The sequence below is a fragment of the Rhineura floridana genome, chromosome 19, assembly GCF_030035675.1.
Source record: "Rhineura floridana isolate rRhiFlo1 chromosome 19, rRhiFlo1.hap2, whole genome shotgun sequence".
NCBI lineage: Eukaryota > Metazoa > Chordata > Lepidosauria > Squamata > Rhineuridae > Rhineura > Rhineura floridana.
Window position 1 is genome coordinate 24,644,552 of NC_084498.1, and position 22,050 is coordinate 24,666,601.

The following is a 22,050-nucleotide window of genomic DNA, read 5'->3' on the forward strand; positions in this document are numbered from 1 at the left end:
TATAGTGAAGGGCCGCAGCTCAGTAGCTGAGCACCTGCTTTGCATTCAGAAGGTCCAGGGTTCAGTCCCCCGACATCTCCAGATGGGACTGGGAATGTGCCTGGCTTGAAACCCTGGAGGGCTGTTGCCTGTCAGTGCAGGCAACACTGAGCTAGATGGTCCACTGGTCTGACTCTGTATGAGGCAGCTTCCTATCTAGCATGGGATGAGTCAGAGCGTGGAGGTTCAGCTGAGCCTTGACAGGTAGGAGGATCCCCAGCTTTGGTATCTTGCTGCTCCCGCCGGTGAGAATGGTGTTTGGCCAGCAGAAAGATGCAGGTTCCCACAAAGTGAAGAGGGCAAGAATATTTATTTATTACATTTATACCCCACCTTTCTTTTCATGATAGAAACCCAAGACGGCTTGAATATGGTTCCCAGGCGGTCTCCCATCCAGGCACTGACCAGACCTGACCCTGCTTAGCTTCAGCAGGGTCCTGGCCTCATGCGCCTTCAGACCATAGCCTGGGACCTGGGGGAATAAGGCCTAGTGCTTTCAGAGTCTGCTGGGAATGAATCTGTGCGGCTTCGGTGGCAGCTGTTCCATGCTCCAGGACCTTGCTGTTCCATTTCTGTCGAGCGGTGCCAGATTTCTGGCTGCTGCAAAACTGGTTTTTCTCTTCCAGCAGAGGATTGCTGTGTGCTTGGCTTGAGTATTGCTGGGGAAGCAGCTTTATCTGGCTCTTCCATAGCCTCCTTCCTACAGGCGGAATGGCAAGTTGCTGGGGAAATCTGTAGCTGTTGTTAAAAGTGTGTGTGTATGTCACTTTGGTGTTGTGAATGGGGCCGCCTGTTACGGATTGCCAGCAAATTCTGGAGGAAGTTTGTTCTTGGCAATTCTTGTGCAAGACAGCGAAGCTGGCCACCTGGACCCCTCCACATCCTTGAGATAATTGCCATTGATTGGGAACTGGCTGCTTGTATCCAAGCAAGGATTGAGCTGGGGAAGGGAGAAGAGGTGGGCTGTGTTGGACTGACTTGGTGTTCCCAGTGAGAACATCAGAAGAGCCTGGCTCCCAGATCAGGCCAAAGGCCCGTCTAGTCCAATGTCCTGTTCTTACAGTAGCCAACCAGATGCCTAAGCGAAGCCTGCAAGCAGGACCTAAGCACAAGAACAGTCTCCCCTCCTGCTGTTTCCAGCCACTGGTATTCGGAAGCATACTGTCTACAACTATGGAGGCAGAGCACAGCCATCGTGGCCGGTAGCCATGGACACCCTTATCCTCCATGGATTTGTCTAATCCGCTCTTGAAGTCGTCCAACTTGGTGGCCATCACTGCCTCCTGTGAGATCAAATGCCATAGTTTAATTCTGCGCTGTGTGAAGGAGTCCTTTCTTTTGTCTGTCCTGAATCTTCCAACATCAGCTCTGTTGGATGTCCATGAGTTCTAGTGCTATGCGAGGGGGACAAAAACTTTTCTCTGTCCACTTTCTCCATGCCATGCGTAATTTTACACACTTCCATCATGTCACTTCTTACTTGCCTTTTCCAACTAAAGAGCCCCAAATGCTGAAACCTTTCCTCAGAGGAGAGTCGCTCCATTTCCTTGATCACTTTGGTTGCCCATGGCTTGCATGTGTGGCCTGTGCCGATTTAAAACCACTTCCGAGAGCCGATGTCTTGCAGTGGCTGGAATGTTGGCCTTGGACTGCAGAGTGCTGGGTTTAAAGTTGCCCGCACCCAGCCCCAAGGTTTACTGCTGAGTGTGCTCTCCCTCAGTCCGACATACCGCACAGGGGAGTTGTGAGGCTAAGAAAGGGGTGAGCCCCGAGACCTTTGGAAGGAGGGTGGGAGAATAACCAGTAGAGCCTGACTAGACCTTAATTTTCCATCCACCCAAAGGCAGAGATTCAAATGGTCCTCGTACTCCATCCAACTCTTTTGCTACCGTTCCTGCTCTGTAAGGACAGGTGAGGGAACCTTGAATAGCAGATCTTCCAGCGTCAGGGGAAACTCCATGTTAGCTATGGGATCCTCTCAGAGTGGAGAAAACGGGAAGGGATCTTGGCAAGGAGAGTGGAAGCTCTATCCACTAGAGAAGGTCCAGCAGGAGAGGGTCAGAAGTAGTGTCTCAAGAGGGTCCACAATCTCTGCTTCAGAGATGGGGACCTTGTGGTCATCCAGATGTAGTTGGGCTATGTATAGCCCTTGACAGAAAATGAAAACCTCACTAGCAGGGAGCAGGTTTTTCACAGCTGTCACCGCAGGGATATACCTCAGTCTCCCATTAGCCTATACTTCCTTCCTGTCCTTTAGGGGAAATTGTGCAGCCTATTTGGTTTTCAAGACTTTTTCTAAGTGAGGCTGGGAGGAATGACACCACTGCTGTTTGTGCTGATTTTAGTTGGGTTTTTTAAAAAGCCTTTTCCCTCCCTCTCTCCCAATCCCTTTTGGGTTGTGTTTCTAAGATTGTAATCTTGAGGGCGGTGACTGCTTGGTGATGTTGATATTTGTAAGCTGCCCTGGGAGCCTTTCTTTTTTCCAGTTTCAGAACCGGGTGAAAATCCTTCCGTCAATCCAGTGCCTGAATAAAAAAATGGTTGCAGCTGTGTGTGGGTGTTCCTGGAATGGCTTGGTTATTGAATTAATGTGTATTTTTGTTAATAAGCACATGGAGAGGTGGGTTTTTAATTTGCGTTCAATAAATAAATAGATCTCACGGCGGCTGCTTTTCCTTGGAGGTTTGCCAAAGCTGGAGCCTGAGCCTCTCTCCAGAAGTGTGTTGTAGGACTCCTGTATTTGGACCTGCCTGGAGGACAGTGAAATCTTTGCAGGGGCCAGCAGGTTTTAAGGGTATCACTGGGGACAAACACATCTGTCAGTTTTAGCTTCTCATTTTTCCATTCTTTTAAGTTCAACAACAGCTGGTATAGCACAGTGGGGAGGGGAGCCTGGCTGGGAGTCCAGAGTCTGTGAGTTCAAATCCCCGCTCATGTCTCCTGGGTGTTAAGGGCCAGCTAAAGATCACCCCCACAGTGAGTGGCTCAGGGGTTACGTGGCCTGCCACCTGTGCAGCCGTGGGCAAGCTGCACAGTCCCAAGGAGCCCAGTTGCCCCCCAGCTGGCAGTTGCAGACAAGGAAGGAGCTGGCTTGTGCAGCTGTGGCAAGCTGAGCAGGCCCTGGCCAGTTGGGGAGGACTAGCCTCAGAGGGAGGCAATGGGAAACCTCTCTGAATACCGCTTACCATGGACACCTTATTCATAGGGTAGCCGTAAGTCGGGATCGACTTGAAGGCAGTCCATTTCCATTTTAAGTTCAACAGCTACCTGCCAGGATGGCTAGGTTCTACCTCTGCTCTCAGAGGCAGTACTCTTCTGAATGCTCGTTGCTGGGGATGGCAGGTAGGGTGCATGCTCTCCCGCCCAGGACTTGCTTTGGGGCTTCCTGTAGGCATCTGTGAGAACAGGATACTGAACTAGATGGGCCTTTGGCCTGATCCAGTGGGCTGATGTTCTTTGTTCTCCACATTTCCCCATCAATTTGTGATTTTTTTTTAAAGTCCTCAAAAAAATTCATCAATGCTTCACCTAATATGCACATTTTTGCCAGCAGTTTTTCCCTATGTAATGATTTTGGTATGTTTTTTCCACACACTTCTCTTTACCCTTCCCCTAATATATGTACTTCTGTACACACTTTGGCTGGAGAACTGCATTGCAAAGTTCAGAGGAGTGTGAATTTGGAAGGATAGCTCCATTTTCCAGGCTATGGTCTGAAGGCACCTGAGGCCGGCTCCCTGCTGAAGCTAAGCAGGGTCAGGTCTGCTCAGTGCCTGGATGGGAGACTGCCTGGGAACCATATGTAAAGCCGTCTTGGGCTTCTCTCATGAAAAGAAAGGCGGGGTATAAATGTAATAAATTTAAAAAATTCCTTCGCACATTGTTTTGGAAAGTGCAGATTAGGTATGTTTGCTTTCAAATGCAAGCCGAACCCAATTTCTCCTGCATATCTAGGGGTGACTTCAACTTTCCATCAGCAGCCTAGGGCCGAAGGCCACACATGGAATTCTGAGTCGAGGAAAACCCAACAGGTCTAACAGAAACTGGAGCCTGGATTTCAAGTGCCGTAAGCCCTGAAGCAGCTTCCCACTGGGGAATAACATCAGCACTTCTGGCATGAAAGCTGCCCTTGTTTACAGCTTTAGCTGCAGTTTCTGTTAGACCTGCTGGATTTCCAGGAATTTTGTAGACTTGTTGGCCCTCGAGACCCCAGACCGGCTGATGGGAAAAAACCCTGCATCCTGGACTCCGGATTCAGCAAGGCCATGTGCAGAGAGGTGGCTAGATCTCTGTGGAATGTGCTGTCCTGCCTGCCCCCATTCTTAATTTCAGCCTGGTTTGGCAACTTTGCCTGTTCGCAGGCTTGCATTGCCTTTTTTGGCAATACCCAGAAAAACTGAGTTGTGCCAGTTCTTTTAGCTGTGCCTCCAGCCGCCCTCTTGCATTGAGGCTGCGTCTATCGGTGCAACGTTGCTTTGCTTCCTGGTGCTAGAACCTCTCCCACATTTGCAGATTATTATTAGTTTTGGCTCTTTCTCCCCAGCCTGCAACTGGTAGTCTAGCCTGGAATGGGGCCAGCGCAGCTAGGCAATGTGCCTCCAAACTGTTTGTAAGCTGGTGAGGAGTGTACATTAAGCTACCCTGTGCAAGCTTGAAGTTCTCAGGAAGGTCAGACGAGCGAAGTTGATTTACCCGGCTCAAAAGTCCAGGCGGCTGGAGGATTGGTTTTGGTGACTGTGTGGGCTGGCCCAGGCGTAGCAGTTAAACACTGGTTTTGTGTCCAGGGATCGGAGGGAACCCTGGTTGGTGCCAGCTATGGTTAGGTTGGGTGCTGATGTACCCCTTAACCATGGTTGACGTGGGTGAATCTGCCCTCTGGAGGGGGTACTGCTGTCTGCTTCTCAACTCTTAAGAGTGAGTCAGACCCAGTGGTATTCCTCAGCCTGCCCCATATGGGTAGGGGGCTGTGAGAGGGAGAGGTGGAAGAGATGTGGCGGCACAGCAGATTGTCATCATGTGTCACATGCCTAGGATAATAGTTTTTACCTGGCGCTGAATGGCGGTGCCAGGCCGACCTCACTGAGGCAATGCCAACTATGTTGTGTTTGCTGGCTCACAGCCCTGTTGTGTCCCCGCTGTGCAGGTTCTCCTAGTCTGGCATGGGCCATAGCTCAGTGGTAGGGCACCTGCCTGGCATGCAGAAGGTCCCAGCTTCAATCCCCGGCATCTCCAGGTAGAGTTGGGGACATCTCCTGTCTGAAGTCCTGGAGAGCTGTTGCCAGCCAGTGCCAGTAATAATGAGCTAGATGGACCAAAGGTCTGACTCGGTGTGAGGCAACTTCCTGTGTCAGTCTGCTTTAACCTAGTGGCATATTGCCCCTGCAGGCTCAGAGGGTTGGCCTGGCAGGCCACTTTTGAACCCATCTGGCGCATTGGAACCCTTGAAATATGCATAGGTGGCGTTCTTGTTGTGTGTGGCAGCTCTCCAGCAGCGCTGTGGGAAGGAAAGCTGCCAGAAGACCCTCCAAGAGACAGGTAGGTGCGTCTGCCAGTGGCAGGCTGTCTGCTAGCTTCCTCTTGAGGCCGGTCTGCATCCCAGCTTTTTTTTCCAGCCCTTGTATGAAAACAAAGGGGACCTTGTCCAGCACCCACTGAACTCCCAAGGAATCGTCTAGCCTGTTTGCGGAGATTACACAAAGGCCTGTTCAGGCAGGCCTGGGAGCCTCAAGCAGTTGGCTCCATTCCAGTCACTTAAACCAGGTCTTGGATTAAAAGATACCCACCCACCCCCCTCCATGGGGCAGGCCTCGCTGCCTCAGCCAAGTGATTCAAGCAGCAATCGCATCCGAGCGCTGATTCAGTCCGCACCTGGGCGGGGAACCTGTGGCCCTCCGGATGTTGCAGGGCCTCTTCTAAAGCAGCTTGCAGTGCTGCCCGTCCACAGAGAACGTTTGAGGTTGCCTGCAGTGGATTGTGCCCGTTGCATTCACGCTCGGCTCGGAGGGTGCAGGAGGAGTACATTACAGCCTCCCCTTGCCCGGCACCCAAAGCTGCCTTGCATGTGATGTAAGCCAGTCACAGAGCTGGTTCTCTTCTCTCCTCCACCCCACCCCCCCAAAAAAAATCCTGTCTGCGTCAGCACAGTCTCAGCCCGAACAATTCTTGGCTTGTAGGGTTTTTTTTTTTCCTGCCTTGGGCCTTTGCTAGAGTAAGTTGGGCTTCAAATGCATATCCTCTACTACTGTGAGCTAAAATGAGTGACCCAAAAGAGTTAAACAAGGCAGCTGTGGTGGCGTTGGCTGTAATGCTATTGAGGCCTTGGCCTTGGTGATGGCTGATGCCTGTCGGTATGCTGTTGTCACTCCTTGGTGGCACTTCTAGGCACGGCCTGGCATCTGCCTCTCGCCTGCAGGCACCCAGGACCAAAACTGGATTGGAACTGGGTAATTGGAGCAGGGGGGGCCTCTAGTCCTGGGGAGGATGCATTTTTAAAAATTACGCATCTGGGGAAGGGTTAGGGCCAAAGATGTTGTGGTGGCAGGCCGGTGTGTCAAAACTGGCTTGCTGCCGCTTCCCTGTAAAGCGGGGCAGAGGGTGACTTAAGGCTCCCCGTGAGCAGGTGGGGACAAGAGAGGAACTGTTCCCTCACCCGTGCTTCGCACACCCCTCTCAGGAATATGGTTTTCCCCCACCTGCTTTCCTCTCACTTGGGCATGCTAGCCCTTGGCCCTCCAAATCTTGCTGGCCCACAGCGCCCGTCATCCCTGTCCGCTAGCCGTGCTGCCCGGGCCTGATGGGAGTTTGAGTCCAAAGGCCTTGGGAGGGCCTCCCTGTGGGAGGGCCCTGTGCCTGGAGTAAAGCGGGTGAAAGAGTTCCGCCCCGGTGGTGTGCTTGAAAGCTCCCCTTGCTTCAGAGGGCATTGGTGGGACCTTCATGGAGTCACCGCCCCTTCTTGGAAAAAGCAAGGGTCGTTTGCGAAGGGCTGTCGCTCGGGGGCCGAGCGCCTGCCTTGCATGCAGAAGGGCCCAAGTTCAATCCCTGACGGCATCTCTGGGTGGGGCTGGGAGGGACGCCCTGTCTGGGATCCTGGTGAGCTGCTGCCAGTCAGTGTTGGCAGTACTGAGCTAGATGGACCAATGTCTGAGCGCTCCTATGTAGGGACCAGCCATTCCTCTCTGATTCCTGTGCAAAACCCTCTTCCTTTTTTCCCTGAGTGACCTGGAGAAGATTGTCATGCAAGCCAGGGTGAGGTCTTGCCTGGGCCAGCGTCGGGTTGTCCTGCGCAAAGCAAGCCAGCAACCTCTTGGACGCAATGGTGCAGGGCTTGATGGCTCCCGCTGGCCTTTCTGTGCGGGCTGCTATAGCTCTGAGCGGCCCAGCCTTTCCATCGCAGCCTGTGCTGGCCTCTCCCTGCTGCTGGAGATTCCGTAAATGCGCATTTCCGCCAGAGAAAGTGGGGGCAGCCAGCTGAGCTCTGAGGGGCGGGCGGGGTTGTTTGGTCTTTCCTACTTCCTTCTTTTTAAAATGCCTGTTGTCTTCAGAAGCTGAGCCAAGGGACTTTGCCTGAAGCTGATTTGCAGACAGTACGCTAAAACTAGCTGCACTCGCTGGGCCTGGGGAGTTGCGTCGCTGGAGAGTGCTCTGTGCGGAAGGCGGCTTTCCTCGATGTTGGGGAGCCCCACCCTTGCAGTGCTGCCCTCCTTGGGCGGGGCTCCTTGGGCGACTCTTTGCTCCGAGGCAAGATGGTGTCTCTCCCCCACCCCCGTTGCCATGTACCTGAAGCTGCTGCTCTTCAGTCTTGAGTCTAAATTTAATATTTAAATAATAAATAACTCCCATCATTCCCAGCCAGCTTAGCCACTGGTCAAGGGATCATCTGGGGACCCAAAGTTGCAGAAAGCTGCTCTGAGTTGAGCAGACTGGAGGCCAAACCTAGCCTCGACTGCTGGTGACGGAAGAGGATCCTCTGCGGGACCAGAAGGCAGAGCAGAACAGACCCACGTGGTGCACAGATGGCTCGGTCCTCCCTCACTTTGCCATTCTCCTTCCCTGGCATCTGCCGTCTGAGGTCGCTTCCCACTGCGGTTCATGGTGGGGCTGGCCCCAGGGCTCATTGCTGGAAGGGGTATCTCGGAAGTTGGAAAACGTGGTTGGGGGAGAGCGACGGCTCAGTGGCAGCGCCTCTGTTTTGCATGCAGACAGTCCCAGCTTCAATCCCCCAGTAGCATCTCCAGGGAGGGCTGGGCGAGGGACTCCTGCCCGAAACCTTGGAGAGCTGCTGCCAGTCAGTGTAGACCATGGGTGGGGACTGTTGGGCCCTCCACGGTGTTGCCGAGCAACAACTCCCATTGGGCCCAGGGCGTATGGCCAACGGCCAGGGATGATGAGAGTTGTAGTTCAGCAGCATCTGGAGGGCCAGGGACTCCCCACACCTTGCTTGCTTCGTGAAGGTGCTGTCAGAGAGAGTGGAGCATGATCTGAAGAGGTTTGGTGTGCAAGTCATCTTTGAAGCTTAGCAGAGCCTGGTTTCGTCAGTACCTGGGTGAAAGACTGCCAGGGAATCTCATCTGCACAGTGGACTTTTTGCCCCTTGGAAAATGATGTTGAAATGCATTGGAAAGTGTAGAATGAAGGGGTGATGCAACAGAAAGACATATAAACATCCTGTGAGCAAATTGGGATGAATGCTCATTGCTGTATAACCTCCCTGTAAACAAATTGGAACAAATGCTCAGCAGACACCAGATGTTGTCTAATTGCTGCATAAGCTTTGTGCAAACAAATCGGGATGAATGCTGAATAAATAGCTCTTTTGGAGACACCCAGTATCTTTCAACACAGAAGGGATTCCAGTTACCTGGGAAGTATGGCTATTAACTGGATACTTTCAGAAGGAGTTTAACTTGCAAAGGTCATTGCATTTTTGCAAACAGGATGTTGGCAACAGGGTGGGTTTTTTACCTACCAGATTTTCCTCCAAAAGGATAAATTGGGATTAAATTGGGGGAGGGGGGATACAAGCTGGCATTTTGATGCCAACTACGTTGTATGGATGATGAAAAAAAAACAACTTGCACGTGTGATCTCGCAACAGACCCCCATCTGAAAGCACCCACTATCTGGCCTCTCAGTGCCAGTCTAAGGCAAAACAGGGGATTATGGGAGTTGTAGTCCAGCAATGTCTGGGGGGGGCAGCTTCCCTGCTGCTGGGATAAAGATGCTGGTCATCTTCAGTTGGGCCAATCGGCCTGTTAACGTCTTTCTCTTCCTAGGCTGGAGGAGGTGCCGTTGGAAGTGCTGAGGCAGAGGGAGTCGAAGTGGCTGGATATGCTCAACAACTGGGACAAGTGGATGGCAAAGAAGCACAAAAAGGTGAGTCTCCGGCTGAGGGTCTGGTGGCAGCAGCTGCCCTCTTCCTTTCACCTTCTCTTTAACCCTTTGCGAACATTCTTTCGGCTGTAGCCACCGTTGCTCTGTGCTACACCAGAGGTAGGCTCTCAGAAGAGCTGCTCCATTCTCACGGCTTGTTAATCCACATCCAGCAGCAAGGTGAATTGACTTTTTGAAATCGGGGGGGGGGCATGCCCAGGGCCGTATTTCCTTCTGGACAATCTTCCAAGGGCCACATGCCAGTGGTGGCGAGAGGCAAAAGTGGGGCAGAATAACGAATATGAGCTTCACCTTTTGTACCCTGGCTTAGTTCCTGCAGGCCCACCCATCAACCCCCTCTGTCTTCTCCATTCAGACAACGGAGAGAGGCACGAACAGAGTTCAGGGGCGCATGCCAGTCAGGCAAAAGCACTCAAGGGGGCTGCACAGCAGGGCCGGGGAGGGGGCATGACCTGGGGAGAGTTCTGAGAGGCAGATAAAGAAGTCTCCATTTTGAATCTCGCCTCTGTTGTGAACTCCGTAACTTGCCTTAAACAAGCAAAAATTATAAGCTGCACCCTACCCGGTGGCTGGCTGGCCGGCTGCACAGGGACCAGTTTCTCCAGAACTACGAAGACTATCTGCATAGTGGGGCTGTTCTGGGACAGGAAGATATGCCCTGTGGCACAGCTCCTGCTAACCATTTCATTTCTTCCTTTCCCTGCCTTAAAATTCAAACCAAAGCAATCTGCTACATGAGACAATTACAGTAATGAAGGGAAATCAGTGCGTCCTATTTAGGTTGTGGTGGGTATACGCAGGCTGGGAATTCTGGGGTGTCCTTTTGTGTTCATGCTGTCAGTTTACCCCACGACATTAACAACTGGATTTGGGCCTGCTTCTGATCTTATGTAGACCTGCAGGAGACATCCTGTCCTTGCCAAAATGGGTGATTCGCACCTCTGTCTACTCACCATACGGGGTAATAATTCGTGGCAATAATTCTTGGCGTTTATAGAGCACTCTTGCCTCAGTCAGTAGGACACCCCTGTCAGGTAGGTCTGTGTCACTGGACGGAAGAGCGGAGTGTGGAGAGAGAGACTGCCAAAGACCTGCCTGCCAAGTTGTTCTGAAACAGCATTCCTAATCAGGAGACACACTGCAAACTCACAAGCTCCCCCCCCGCCGCCATTCCTTTGGCACCCCTGGATTCTGTTTTGTTTTCCTGTTTAGCATAAACCTCAGTTTGCCATTAACATCTGAGCCACGATCGAACTCGGCTGAGATGGGTAGGGTGGAAGGCAAGGCGGCCAGCAATAGGTGGAGCCAGAGCCACCAATGGGCAGAGCCAGCTAATTCCAATTTTGTCCCCAGACTCCTCCTGCCTGCTAAGTTCTGCAAGGCCAAGGCTGAGGCTAAAGAGGAGGAGGAAGCTGCCAGTCAGTGCTGCCACCCCCTGGGCTGGTTGTAAATAAGAAGGGAGGCAGGTGAGGGCTGGCTGAGGTTGGTGGGGGGGTGTCCCATGCGCCCAAGTGGATGAGCCTCCACTGGAAACTCTGGTTTGCAATTCCGGCTTGCGGAGTGAGAGCCTGCAAACCGTGGTTTGGCATTGCATATAAGGCAAACCACTGACTTCACGGCAGTGATGTCCACTTTGCAGCTCCAGCCCCTCTTAATCAGTGTGCTCACGCACGTGATCAAGAAAAGCCGTCTCTGGGGGTTGAAAAAACCTCACAAATCCGTAGCGGTGTATCGCGACCTGCAGCAATTTGAGATATTTTTCAAAGGGCCCTCAGCAAGAAGGCGTTTCCCAGGCCTGCCAGGCTCTTTTCTGTTCCGAACCCAAACAGTAAGCATAAATAAATAAAAGCATAACCCATGGCTTGATGCAAGACGAAAATTTTCGTGCTAACACCTTTCATTCTTGGCCTTGCCCCCCCCCCCAGCTACATAATAGTTGGGTTGCTTAAACATACAGGCTTTGTGAACAGGGATCCCGTAGGCTTTATTATCCTGAATCAAATCCCTTGTATACACAGGCCGGGAATCCTTTTTGTTCCATACGGGCCTGTCTGTCTGTCCCAAGACAACAGCTCCTGCTTTTGTATAGACATGTAGGAATCTGCTGCCCCTGCCAAGAGCAGTGACTCTGTACCCAGAACTTCCCTGTGTCCTTTGTCCTGTTGTGCGTTTTAGTTTGTCCTCCCCGCCCCTCCGTGCAAAGTGGGATCAGGAATCCGTCTCTGCCTCCCTCATCTATAGGAGCTTGGCTCAGCTCGCTGGAGACAGAGCCTTCAACAAGCTGCATCCAGTCGAGTTCCTCCTGCCTCCGTTTCCTTCCTGGCGGTGAAATCACCAGGCAAGATAGCACTGCTGGGTCTGTACTGTGAACACCCCTGGTGCTTGCGAGCCTGCTGTCCTACGCAGCGGTGTGGTTTTTCCCCCCCCTGAGCCAGTTCGGCCAAGCAGCAGATCTCCCTCTGCAGAAGCTCCATTTGAGGCGATCGGAGCAGCTTTAAGAGTACAGGCTTAAACAGGAAGGACTCAGAGCTTGAAACTGCTATGGAGAAAGCCCCGCCTGGAAGCTAGAGCGCAGAGGTCAGACGACAGCAGAAGGAGCCGTGATCTTCCTGGCACGTTACCGTTTTGCCAGGCTTCGGGCTTCACTCTGTGGAGAAACAAAGGGCTATGTGCGGGTGGAGAAGCCCACCTGGAGGAACGTGCAATTATGCACGATGGAGAACCTGGGGCCAATCCATGAAGCTGGATTTTGGAAGATTCCGGATGGACGGAAGAGAACACGTCACGCAGTGCATAGTGAAACTGTCGCGTTGGCTCCCGCAAGCTGGAGCGATGGCTTTAAAAGAGGCTGAGATCAATTTAGGGGAGGATAAAAGCTGTGTTCTCCCTCCACTGTGAGAGGCAGGATGCCTCAGAGTCCCAGTCGCTGTGAATCGCAAGTGGGAAGAGGTGCTGCCTTCGCAGTCTCATTTCCCAAACCCTTTGCCCTCTCTTATTTTTGTGCCTGGGTTGATTTGCGTGCAGCACTGGATAAGTTCTGCAACCTGAATCAGTTGTGCCGAATTCTGCTTACATCCGTTCCTGCTTGGCATGGGAGTGGGTTCCAAGGGGTAGTGTGACGCTCTGAAGTCACCTGGCCCCTGCCCACCTCCCTGGGCCAGCTTTTGAGGTGGCAGCTGGTGTTTCCCAAGACGAAGCCTTTTCGTCGAGGCTGAACATCCCTGGCAGCCCATTCTGTCTTGTTCGCTCTGTCAATCTGCCAGCCTCGTGGGGAGCCAGTCAGCTCTGCACCCTGTGTCTTGGCCCTCTTTCTAAGGCTGCCTCCAAGCCCTGGCTCCTTGCCTTTCCAACGGCCCCCCCTCGTTTCACCTGCAGGTTGAGGCTGTCTGTTCCTTGGAGGGAGATGCCCCTGCCTCTTTCCTCCCCCTGGCATCAAAGAGCATGTTAGGTTGCCCAGCAGAATGATGCCTCCCCGGTTGCCGTTGGTGTTAGCAGTGGAAGCTGCCTTTCCCAACAGACATGTGGGGGTGACGGGGCAGAGAGAACTGTGCGGCTGGCTCTCGCTGACGTGGACTGTGGAAGCCGGTCCCTGCCTTAGACTGCTGACTCCTCTGTCTGTTGCAGACCTTCAGATTTCCTTTTATGTTTTTCCAGCGTTTAAACTCTGGCACCTTCCCATGACGGCAGCTCCGGCCTAGGTTTGTTTCCCTCTCCTCCCCCCGCCCAGCCACTTCCACCCATATCACAGCTCTGGAGTTTCTTCCCTTGAAATTTTTCTGAGGGGAGCCCTTAGCTTCGCCCCTGAGCAAATCTATATCTATTGATTTAGGGCATTTATACACACTGCTTCATATTTCAGAGGAAAATCCCTTAGGCTATTTGCAGCATCCTAAAAATACCACAAACACAAAGCCAAATACAAAACTGATGTTTAAAAACAGCCCATCGTTGCTTACGCTTAGCTGTGCTGTCTGGGGTGATAAGCATTGATTTGTTCTCGGGGCGTGTGTGTGGGGGTGACATATCTTGACCAGATTCTTCTCTGCTTTGCAGGGGATTTTTCTTCAGGCAAGTACCCTCTCTGAAACCCTCCGAACGGGGGGCAGGGAGGAGAGCCTGTGGTCCCTCCAGAGTTGGCTAATGCCAGTCCCAGTCGGCATGGCCAAAGGTCAGGGATTATGGGAGCTGTCGTCCAGCAACGTCTAGAAGGCCACAGACTTTGATTTGCTTTGATTTGGATTCCTGCATTGAGCAGGGGGTTGGACTTGATGGCCTTACAGGCCCCTTCCAACTCTACTATTCTATGATTCCGTGACTAGCCCCTCTTGTCCCTGTTGTGCATCTTGACTCTCCTATTCTCTTCCTTCTCAAACAGCTGCTAGGATAGTCTTTGCTAAGCCCTAGGAAGCAGAATCTGAGCTTCACCAAAGTGAGCTGTTTGCAATCGGCTTGACAGAGGCCTGTTGCGGGCGGGCAAGGCATGCGGAGTCCAGTGATTGCTCCTACGTAACAGTCCACAACCGAGTGATGCTGCTGGCTTGCTTCATGTTCTGACAGCATCCTCATTCATTGCAAGTATGTAGGTACATGTTTTAGGGGTCTTTCTGGCAGTGATGGGGGAGCCTCAGGCCCAGGCAGCCAAATGTGGCCCTCCAGGTCTCTCCATCCAGCCCTTGGAACTCTCCCCAGACCACACCCCTCACTGTCCCCGCTTTGCACATTCAAAGGTAAAATTTACATTCATTGCTTCACCACCACTGACTGACACGCGGCCCCCAGAAGGGAGTGAATGTGGCCCTCAGGCTGAAAAACCTAGCCTACTCCCGGTTTATACAGCCTGTGTACGTTTTCCTAAGAAACTTTAAAAGAAAAGATGAAGAGGTTAAGACAAATGAGTTTGTCTCTTTCCTTGTTCAACCAGTGGCATAGCCGGGAACTGTATCCTGTGTGTGGATTGTAGCTTTTCTCGCACCTCGCTGATGGCTGCTTTGCCTTTTCAGATCCGGCTGCGATGCCAGAAGGGGATCCCCCCATCGCTGCGGGGTCGGGCCTGGCAATACCTCTCAGGAGGCAAAGTCAAATTGGAGCAAAACTCTGGGAAGTTTGATGTAAGGCATTTCTCGAGGCGGGATAAGACTATTTTTTTCTCTCATTCCTACACATTACAGGGTCATTCATTGTCAGAAGGTTCAGGACCAGGGGTGTGGTTGCCTGGGGGTCTCGCAGGGTCTTAGAGGGTCCCCAGATCTCCAGCATCCTATAATCCAATCAGCATGAAAAGGGAATGTGTTAGCCACTGAGAAGAGTCTTCCAGCATGCTTTCTTGTTCTTTTCCTGCTGATTGGAGCCAGTCAGAGTGAAAGGAGGTCAATCAGCCACTGAGAAGACTCTTATCAGTAGCTAACACTCTCCCCTTTCATGCTGATTGGCTGCTAGGGATGTCTGTTGCTGTGGGAGAAGGCATTAACAAGAGTCTCATTCTCGACCCAGCAGGGGAAAACAAAGGATGGGAGGGGGCATGGCTGTGACTGTCATGAAGGGACCCTGCACTTCTGAATTAGCCACTACACTACTATTCAGGACAGATGAAAGGTGCTGTTTCACCTGGCTGGGAAGGGCTTTCGCTACGGAGTGATGTCCGTGGCTTAGATGGCGGAGAGGACCACGAGGCTTAAATGGAATGTACAGACACATTTAATGTCGTGTCTAGTTTAGCCCCTGGTTTGATCCTACGAGGCTGTTCTCCTGTTCTTTCAGGGCAAAGTCTGCCAAGGGTGCCTCCCACTCTGTGCTAAAATGTAACGAGTTGTGTGGACATTGCACCCTTAACAAGGATTTGAGCTTGCAGTTTTGGTGCTGGGTAATTTCTCTACAGTAGGTAACAAAAAGGGGGGGGCATCCTTTGCCATCTGTGGCACCTTGCCTTCAGCTACTTTCCAATATATAGTGATTTTTAAATAAAGAACAAGGTTTTTTTTATGAATCATAACAGTCAAGAACATACCATCAGGTCACCCTTGACCCCACCCTCCTTTGTTGATCCCTCACCTTTTCCTTCAGCCCTTCCAGCCTTGCTGTCTGGGCAGAACTTTGCTATTGCACCTAAGAAACAGGTCTCAGTAGCTGGCATGGCCCTAGCCTAGAAGATCCTGGACCGGTAGTTAACGGGTCAGTCACGCATCGCCAGTTCCATGCCTGACCTGGTAGTCAGGGCTTACAGAGCACGATAGAAGTTTCTCTGGCTTTGGGGAGTTTGGGCAATCCTTCCGCTGCGGCTTAATAAGGGATCTAGTGAGGGCCTGTAGCTCAGGGGAAGAGCACATGGTTTGCACATGGAGGCATCTCCATTTAAAAGGGTCTGCTAGGAGCTAACAGGGAAAGGCCTCCTCTTGAGACCTTGGAGAGCCGTTGCCAGGCAGAATAGACAAGAGCCCTGCAGGATCAGGCCAGGGGCCCATCTAGTCCAGCATCCTGTTCTCACACTGGCCAACCTGATGCTGCTTCTAGGAAGTCTGCAAGCAGGACCTGAGTGCAGGAGTGCTCTCCTCGCTTGTGATTCCCAGCAGTATCCAGAGGATACTGCCTCCAACAGTGGAAGGAAAACATAGTTATCGTGGCCAGTAGGCACTGATGGACAAATTCTCTGGCCTGGTGTAAGGCAGTTTTTTCAGATCTGGTCTCTCGCCCTCTCTCCAAGAACTTGTTTGAGGATGCCAGAATATGATCTGCCTCAACCTCTCCAGTGTCAAACTGGTTGCATATTTCCAACTCCTTCGGCTATTGAGTGAGGGTTTTTTGTTAGTACCACTTTTAACCGACTGTGTCAACTCAAACAAGAGGGAGAGTCTGTCTTAGTACTAGGCATTTGGGTAGTCCACTCACTTTGCTCCATGAAAGGAATCCCAAAGGCCAAAGACCAAACAAGAGATAGATTGATTCCATCAAGGAAGCCACAGACCTGAACGTACAAGATCTGAACAGGGTGGCTCACAACAGATGCTCTTGGAGGTCACTGATTCATAGGGTCGCCATAAGTCGTAATCGACTTGAAGGCAGATAGCCCACTCTCCTTTGGGGTTGTTGTTTTGAAAATGTAGGAGACAACTGTCCTAGTGACTTTTCCTTATTTCTCCGTTGGAACCTTGCAACCCATGAAGTGGTTACTGTGTCTCATCCACAGGAGCTGGACGTGGCCCCGGGCGACCCCAAATGGCTGGATGTGATTGAACGGGATCTCCACAGGCAATTCCCGTTCCACGAAATGTTTGTTGCTCGTGGAGGCCACGGGTAAGCTGGATCTCTGGGATCTTTCCTTACCTTTTTATTGACTCTGTGTGGCATTGTGGAGTTGCTTCCCCCTGCCCCCCCTCTCCCCAAATCCAACCATCAGCTGATTGTTATTTTTGGAGGCAGCCAGATACCAACACACACACCCCGGTGGTGGATTGGAGACCACAGCAATGGGCACACTTCACAGCTTTCCTTGAGGTGTGTTTTGCAGGTTGCCTAGCACTGCATTGTTGGCATCTGAAACCTCTGTGCAAATGCCACTCAGGGCTTGCTGGCAGGGGCCAGGGAAGGTGGATTTGCAAAGGGCAGCGGCTATAAGGAAGTTCTCTCTGCCAGGTTGTTCAAGCTTCTTTGACCACCTGGGCATGTCTGGTATACAAAGAGAGGCCGTTCCGGGCATGCCTGACGATGTTTGGGGTGGGAGGGTTGCCTGGGCTGGGGAGGAAATAATGCTCTTGGATGAATACCAGTGATCCTTTCCCTTTGGGCTGTGGGTGCAATCAACTGCCATCATCTGTATTGTTTACAGTGATCGCAGGACTGTGTGCTTGGCGCAGAAGTTTAGTTCTCTTTTTAGCGCCAAGGGCAGCAGGATCCTGCAGCCTCTGTGGGTTAGGCAAACGAGCAAATTTGCATCATTATTTGTTGTAGCTCGAGTACGAGTTGCCAAAGAGTTTGTCTTTCTCCCCACCCCTTCTCAGCTTTCCTGGTAAAGGAAAGGGGTACGGGTCCGAAGGAAATCCTACCGAGTGGCTTCCCCTCTCCAGCTCAGAGGGGATCTCTTTCAAATTTCATTAAGTACTGCCACGCTTATCTCCAAGTGTCCTTTGCGGGAGTAGAAACGGTCTCGGGCCAACCATAAGCATGGTTATTTGCAGGTAGTCAAACCTGACTCGACCACTAACGGGATATTTTTTCACAGCACTTTTCTAAGTGTTCAAAGCTCTTTCCATAATGACAATCCTTCAAACAGGGCCAGGAAAACATACGACCCTCTGGAAATCAATGGGCTCCATCTCTCCTCAGCCCCAGCCAGCACAGCCAATGGGAGTTGTAATTCAGCAACGCCTGAATGGCCGCAGATCCCTCACCCCTGCTTTTAAAACAACCCAGTCAGTTCGGCCTGTATCATCCTGATGGGGCAGTGGGGCAGTGACAGTTTGCCACCTGCTGAGCTTGCAGCAGAGGTGAGATTTGAACCCAGGACTCACTAGGCTGCAGCTGGCTTCCTCGTGGGCCCCCATGGCAAACATCTTGGCTTCCGTGCGCTTCTACATCTGGGTTTCTTGGGCCGAGCTCCGCTTGGGAGTAGCAGGGTGCCTGCTCCCTGTGTTTTCCCCAGTCCTTATGTCTGTGATGTGGGCTGCTCTTTTCCTGCAGGCAGCAAGACTTGTTCCGGGTACTGAAGGCCTACACGCTCTACCGGCCGGAGGAGGGTTACTGCCAAGCCCAGGCGCCGATTGCTGCGGTGTTGCTGATGCATATGCCTGCAGAGGTAGGCTGCTGCTTGCGTCAAACAAAGGCCCGCTGATTTACTTTATTTAAATTTATTATATTTACATCCAGGGCCTGCGCCAGGCGTGACTAGGTGCTTAGGCGCCAGCCTGCCCCAGGCCCCCTGCTCCCAGCCCCCCCCCCCGACCGTGCGGGACCGCTCCACATACCTCTTCTCTCTTTTTGCGAATGCAAAATGACACATGATCAACTACTTTATGGCTTTGAAAACCCACCACTTTAAAATGGGCACAACAGGCTTTGAATTTGATTAGGGGCTTGGGGAACAGGTGGCTCAGCCTTTTATTTGTCCCTCCAGATGTTGCTGAACTACAGCTCCTATCATCCCTGGCCACATCTGAAGGGCCAAACGGTTCCTCACCATCGCTTTATACACGCATGGGGTTGTCTTTTTAAATCTCCTGATAAGGAGTCTCTCTGTGGTCTGGAGTGGCCCTGGTTCCTCTTCTCTCCTGCCTCTCATATCTGGAAGCCGGCTTCAGAAGCAGTCTGGGCCTTCTGCCCCAGTAGGCCTGGCCCTAGAGTTGGCCAGTGGCTGCTCTGCAATGTTATGGGAGGGAGGGGTGCGGTGAGGCTTTGGCCAAGCTGAATCCACACGTGCCGGACAGCTGCACAAGGCGAGCTGAAGCCATGCTCCCCTGCACGCTTTCAGCCTCAGTGGGGTTGAAACAGCCAGAGATGTGCAGGGAGCCGCTCTGTCCAAATGGCTGCAGCGTCCCACTCTCAGCACATGCGTGATCCTCCCTTACGCTGTTTCCTCTGTGGGAGCAAGCGGGGTTCATGAAGCCGCACTGAAGGGCTGGAACAGAAGGGAGAACTGTGCCCGTAGCAGCTTTTCCCATCACGGGAGTGCAGAGATGAGAAAAGCAACTGGTGGATGGCCGGTTGCTAAGTCAGTCTTTACAGCGATCACCCCAAATTCATGCTGTCGCCACATTGCGCCAGTTGACTCCGCACTGTAGAGTAACGTCTTCTTCCCCCTCTCCCTGCTTTTCAGCAAGCTTTTTGGTGCCTTGTTCAGATCTGTGAGAAGTACCTTCCCGGCTACTACAGTGACAAGCTGGTGAGCGATGCTCCTGTATGGTGTCCTGGGCCCTCCTGTGGGGAGGGCTGTAGCTTAGTGGTAGGCCATGCCCGTGGCCCCAGGTACAGTCCCCCAGCCTCTCCAGGTAAGGCTGAACAAATCTCCTGGTTTGGCAGGGTGGGTAGGTGTCTGGGACATCCCGGGCCTTCTCTTCCCCCTTTGCCTGCCCTGATCCTGGTTCCTTCATGCAGGAGGCCATCCAGCTGGATGGGGAGATCCTCTTCTCCCTGCTTCACAGGGTCTCGCCTGTGGCCTACAAGCACCTGAGCAAGCAGAAGATCGATCCCATCCTCTACATGACAGAATGGTTCATGTGTGCCTTCTCCAGGACCTTGCCCTGGAGCTCTGTGCTGCGGGTCTGGGACATGTTTTTCTGCGAAGGTACCAGCTTGAAGGCTCCCCTTCCTGCCGGCACTGATGGGCATTGCTTAGTGGCTGGCTGGCTAATTGGAGGGGAGGGGAAAGGGCAGGTGTGGGGCAGCTGGCAAAGACGTTTTTTAAATTCTGGGCTTCCATTTTCCATGGTGGGGTGGGGTTGCGAGATTTGGTTTGTACTGATCTGCTGCCACCTGCTGACAGTCAGGCACCTGCATCTTCATATCCAGGAATGCCAGGATTTTGTTTTCAGATTACATTTGCAATGGGCACACTTCTCCTGAGTGTTTAGAGCAATATAAGCATCTCATGTTTATCCTTACAGCCACGCTTTGGGGCAGGAGAGGCTGTGTGTGTGCGCAAGTGTGTGTGCGAGAGAGAGAGGGACGGGTCCAAGATCATCCAAAAAGCTTTATAGCTGAGCAGGAGTTTAAGCCATTACCCTTTGGCTCAAACTCTAACCCGCTCTTTCTTTTCACTACGTCACAATGATGGCTCTCCTCTTAAATGCTTCCTTTCACTTAATGGACTTTAGGAGGAAAGGGAAGACCCATTTTCCAAGTGCGCAAATGTACACGTGTGTGTTTCTGAGAATGTTGATCAGCTCTTGTTGGGCATTTCCTTTTGAGGAAGGCGACTGCCAAACCGAGATTTGCTCAGCTGTTACCAGCAGAATAGCACTGTGTGCCTTGGACCAATTCTGCCTCCCGGGTGGGGAACTTTTTTCAGCCCAAGGGCCGCATTTGCTTGCATGGAATCCTCTGGGGAGGTCCATCCCAGTGGCAGGCGGGGCTGGAGGCTAGAGTGGGCAGAGCAATGGGATAAGGCGCTTGCCTTTTGTACGGGGGGCACACACCAAAGCCAGAGATTTCTCTCTACATGCACTCTCACAAATTGGTATGGGATGTGGACTGAGGAGTCTTGAGGGCCTGATGGAGAGGCCTGGAGGGCCGCATTTGTTTTCAGGCCTGCAGCTCCCCAGTCCTGTCTTCAGGGCTATAATGCAGGATAGACTTATTCTAACTTGGGGTGGACAGCTGGATTGGCTTGCATCTTGCCTTCTGGTGACCTTTCCAACAACGGGGTATTTGCTGACGGCTGACTCTCCTTTTCCAGGAGTCAAGATTATCTTCCGAGTGGGTCTGGTGCTGCTGAAACACACCCTGGGCTCTTCGGAGAAGCTGAAATCCTGCCAGGGGCAGTATGAGACGATGGAGCAGCTGAGGGCGCTGCACCCCAAGATCATGCAGGAGACTTTCCTTGTGCAAGAGGTAAAATGGAAATGGGGGCAGCCCCAGCCTGCTCAGTCGCTTTCTCCACCCTGGTCGACTGCAAGTCAGTAGCCTGATCAGAATGAAGTCAGTCGCTTTCCCCACTGTGGTTCTTAGCACTGGTTGCTGCCTCGGTTTCCCCAAGTCAGTGGGCAGGACTAGCTGGGAATCCCTGAGAAAGGCCCATGGTTCTGAAGACATGGAACCAGAATTGCTTTCCCTGGGATTCATGGCAACCTTGTTGCAATTGTACTACTACCACCCTTCCTGAAAAGCATTTGGCTGCGCTGCGGAATAAAAACCACGTTGCTTGGAGTAGCTTGTGTTGATATTCGAGCATGTCTGTTTCCGAGCTACACAGAACTCTTTGTCAAGCATAGGGAACCAGAATTCTGTGTCACATGGAGGTCTTTTGTTGTTTTTGTTGCTGCTGAAACCACTGACAGTTGAAAATCCTTGAGGATCTGCTGCAGATCACCCCAAGATGTTCAGATTTCCTGTCTGCTCACCCCTGGTGCAGAGCACACGTGTGCCTAAAGGGTTCAGCCTCTCCAGGATCTGCCATTAAAGGTTATCGGGAAGCAGGGTGGGGACAGAGTCTTGCCTGTTAGCCTTGAAGGAGCTGTCGGACAGTAACAGGCTAGGCAGATCAGTGGCATACCCTACTGAAGGAAGCTTTAGACGTCTTGAAATGCTATTGATGATTGCAGGGCAATGCTGCCCTCTGCTGGAGTAGCGTTTCCATAGCAGGTTTACTGTGAGCTTGTGGTCAAAATCCTTTGGGATCCTACAACTGGATTGGAAGGGCAAAAAGGCAAAGTACAGTCCGTCCTGGCAGCCCCTGCACAGTGATCTGTGGGGAACCACCTGAAAATTGTGGAGGATCTTGGCGGGCCACCTAATGGCTTTTCTGCCTGTTGTAGGGATTGTAACGCACTGTGCTAGATGCTGCATGATTTTTATTTTTATTTATTTCTTAAGTGTTGCATTTTATTGTATAGCAATTTTTCTATAGAATGCAGATTGTAGTGCAGTGAAATACAGCAAAAGAAAGAAAAGCAACAGAAATATAATTTTAAAAAGCAA

General features: G+C 52.0%; 1 protein-coding gene across 1 annotated transcript in view; it reads left to right on the plus strand.

The window, feature by feature from the left end:
• Positions 1 to 22,050, plus strand: part of TBC1D10A (TBC1 domain family member 10A) — a 36,413-nt gene that overhangs the window by 11,173 nt on the left and 3,190 nt on the right. The window contains exons 2-8 of the mRNA XM_061602583.1: positions 9,312 to 9,411; positions 14,430 to 14,537; positions 16,610 to 16,716; positions 18,100 to 18,214; positions 19,232 to 19,297; positions 19,510 to 19,699; positions 20,810 to 20,964. Coding sequence (XP_061458567.1) covers positions 9,312 to 9,411; positions 14,430 to 14,537; positions 16,610 to 16,716; positions 18,100 to 18,214; positions 19,232 to 19,297; positions 19,510 to 19,699; positions 20,810 to 20,964 — 841 coding nt within the window. The remainder of the gene's footprint in view (positions 1 to 9,311; positions 9,412 to 14,429; positions 14,538 to 16,609; positions 16,717 to 18,099; positions 18,215 to 19,231; positions 19,298 to 19,509; positions 19,700 to 20,809; positions 20,965 to 22,050) is intronic.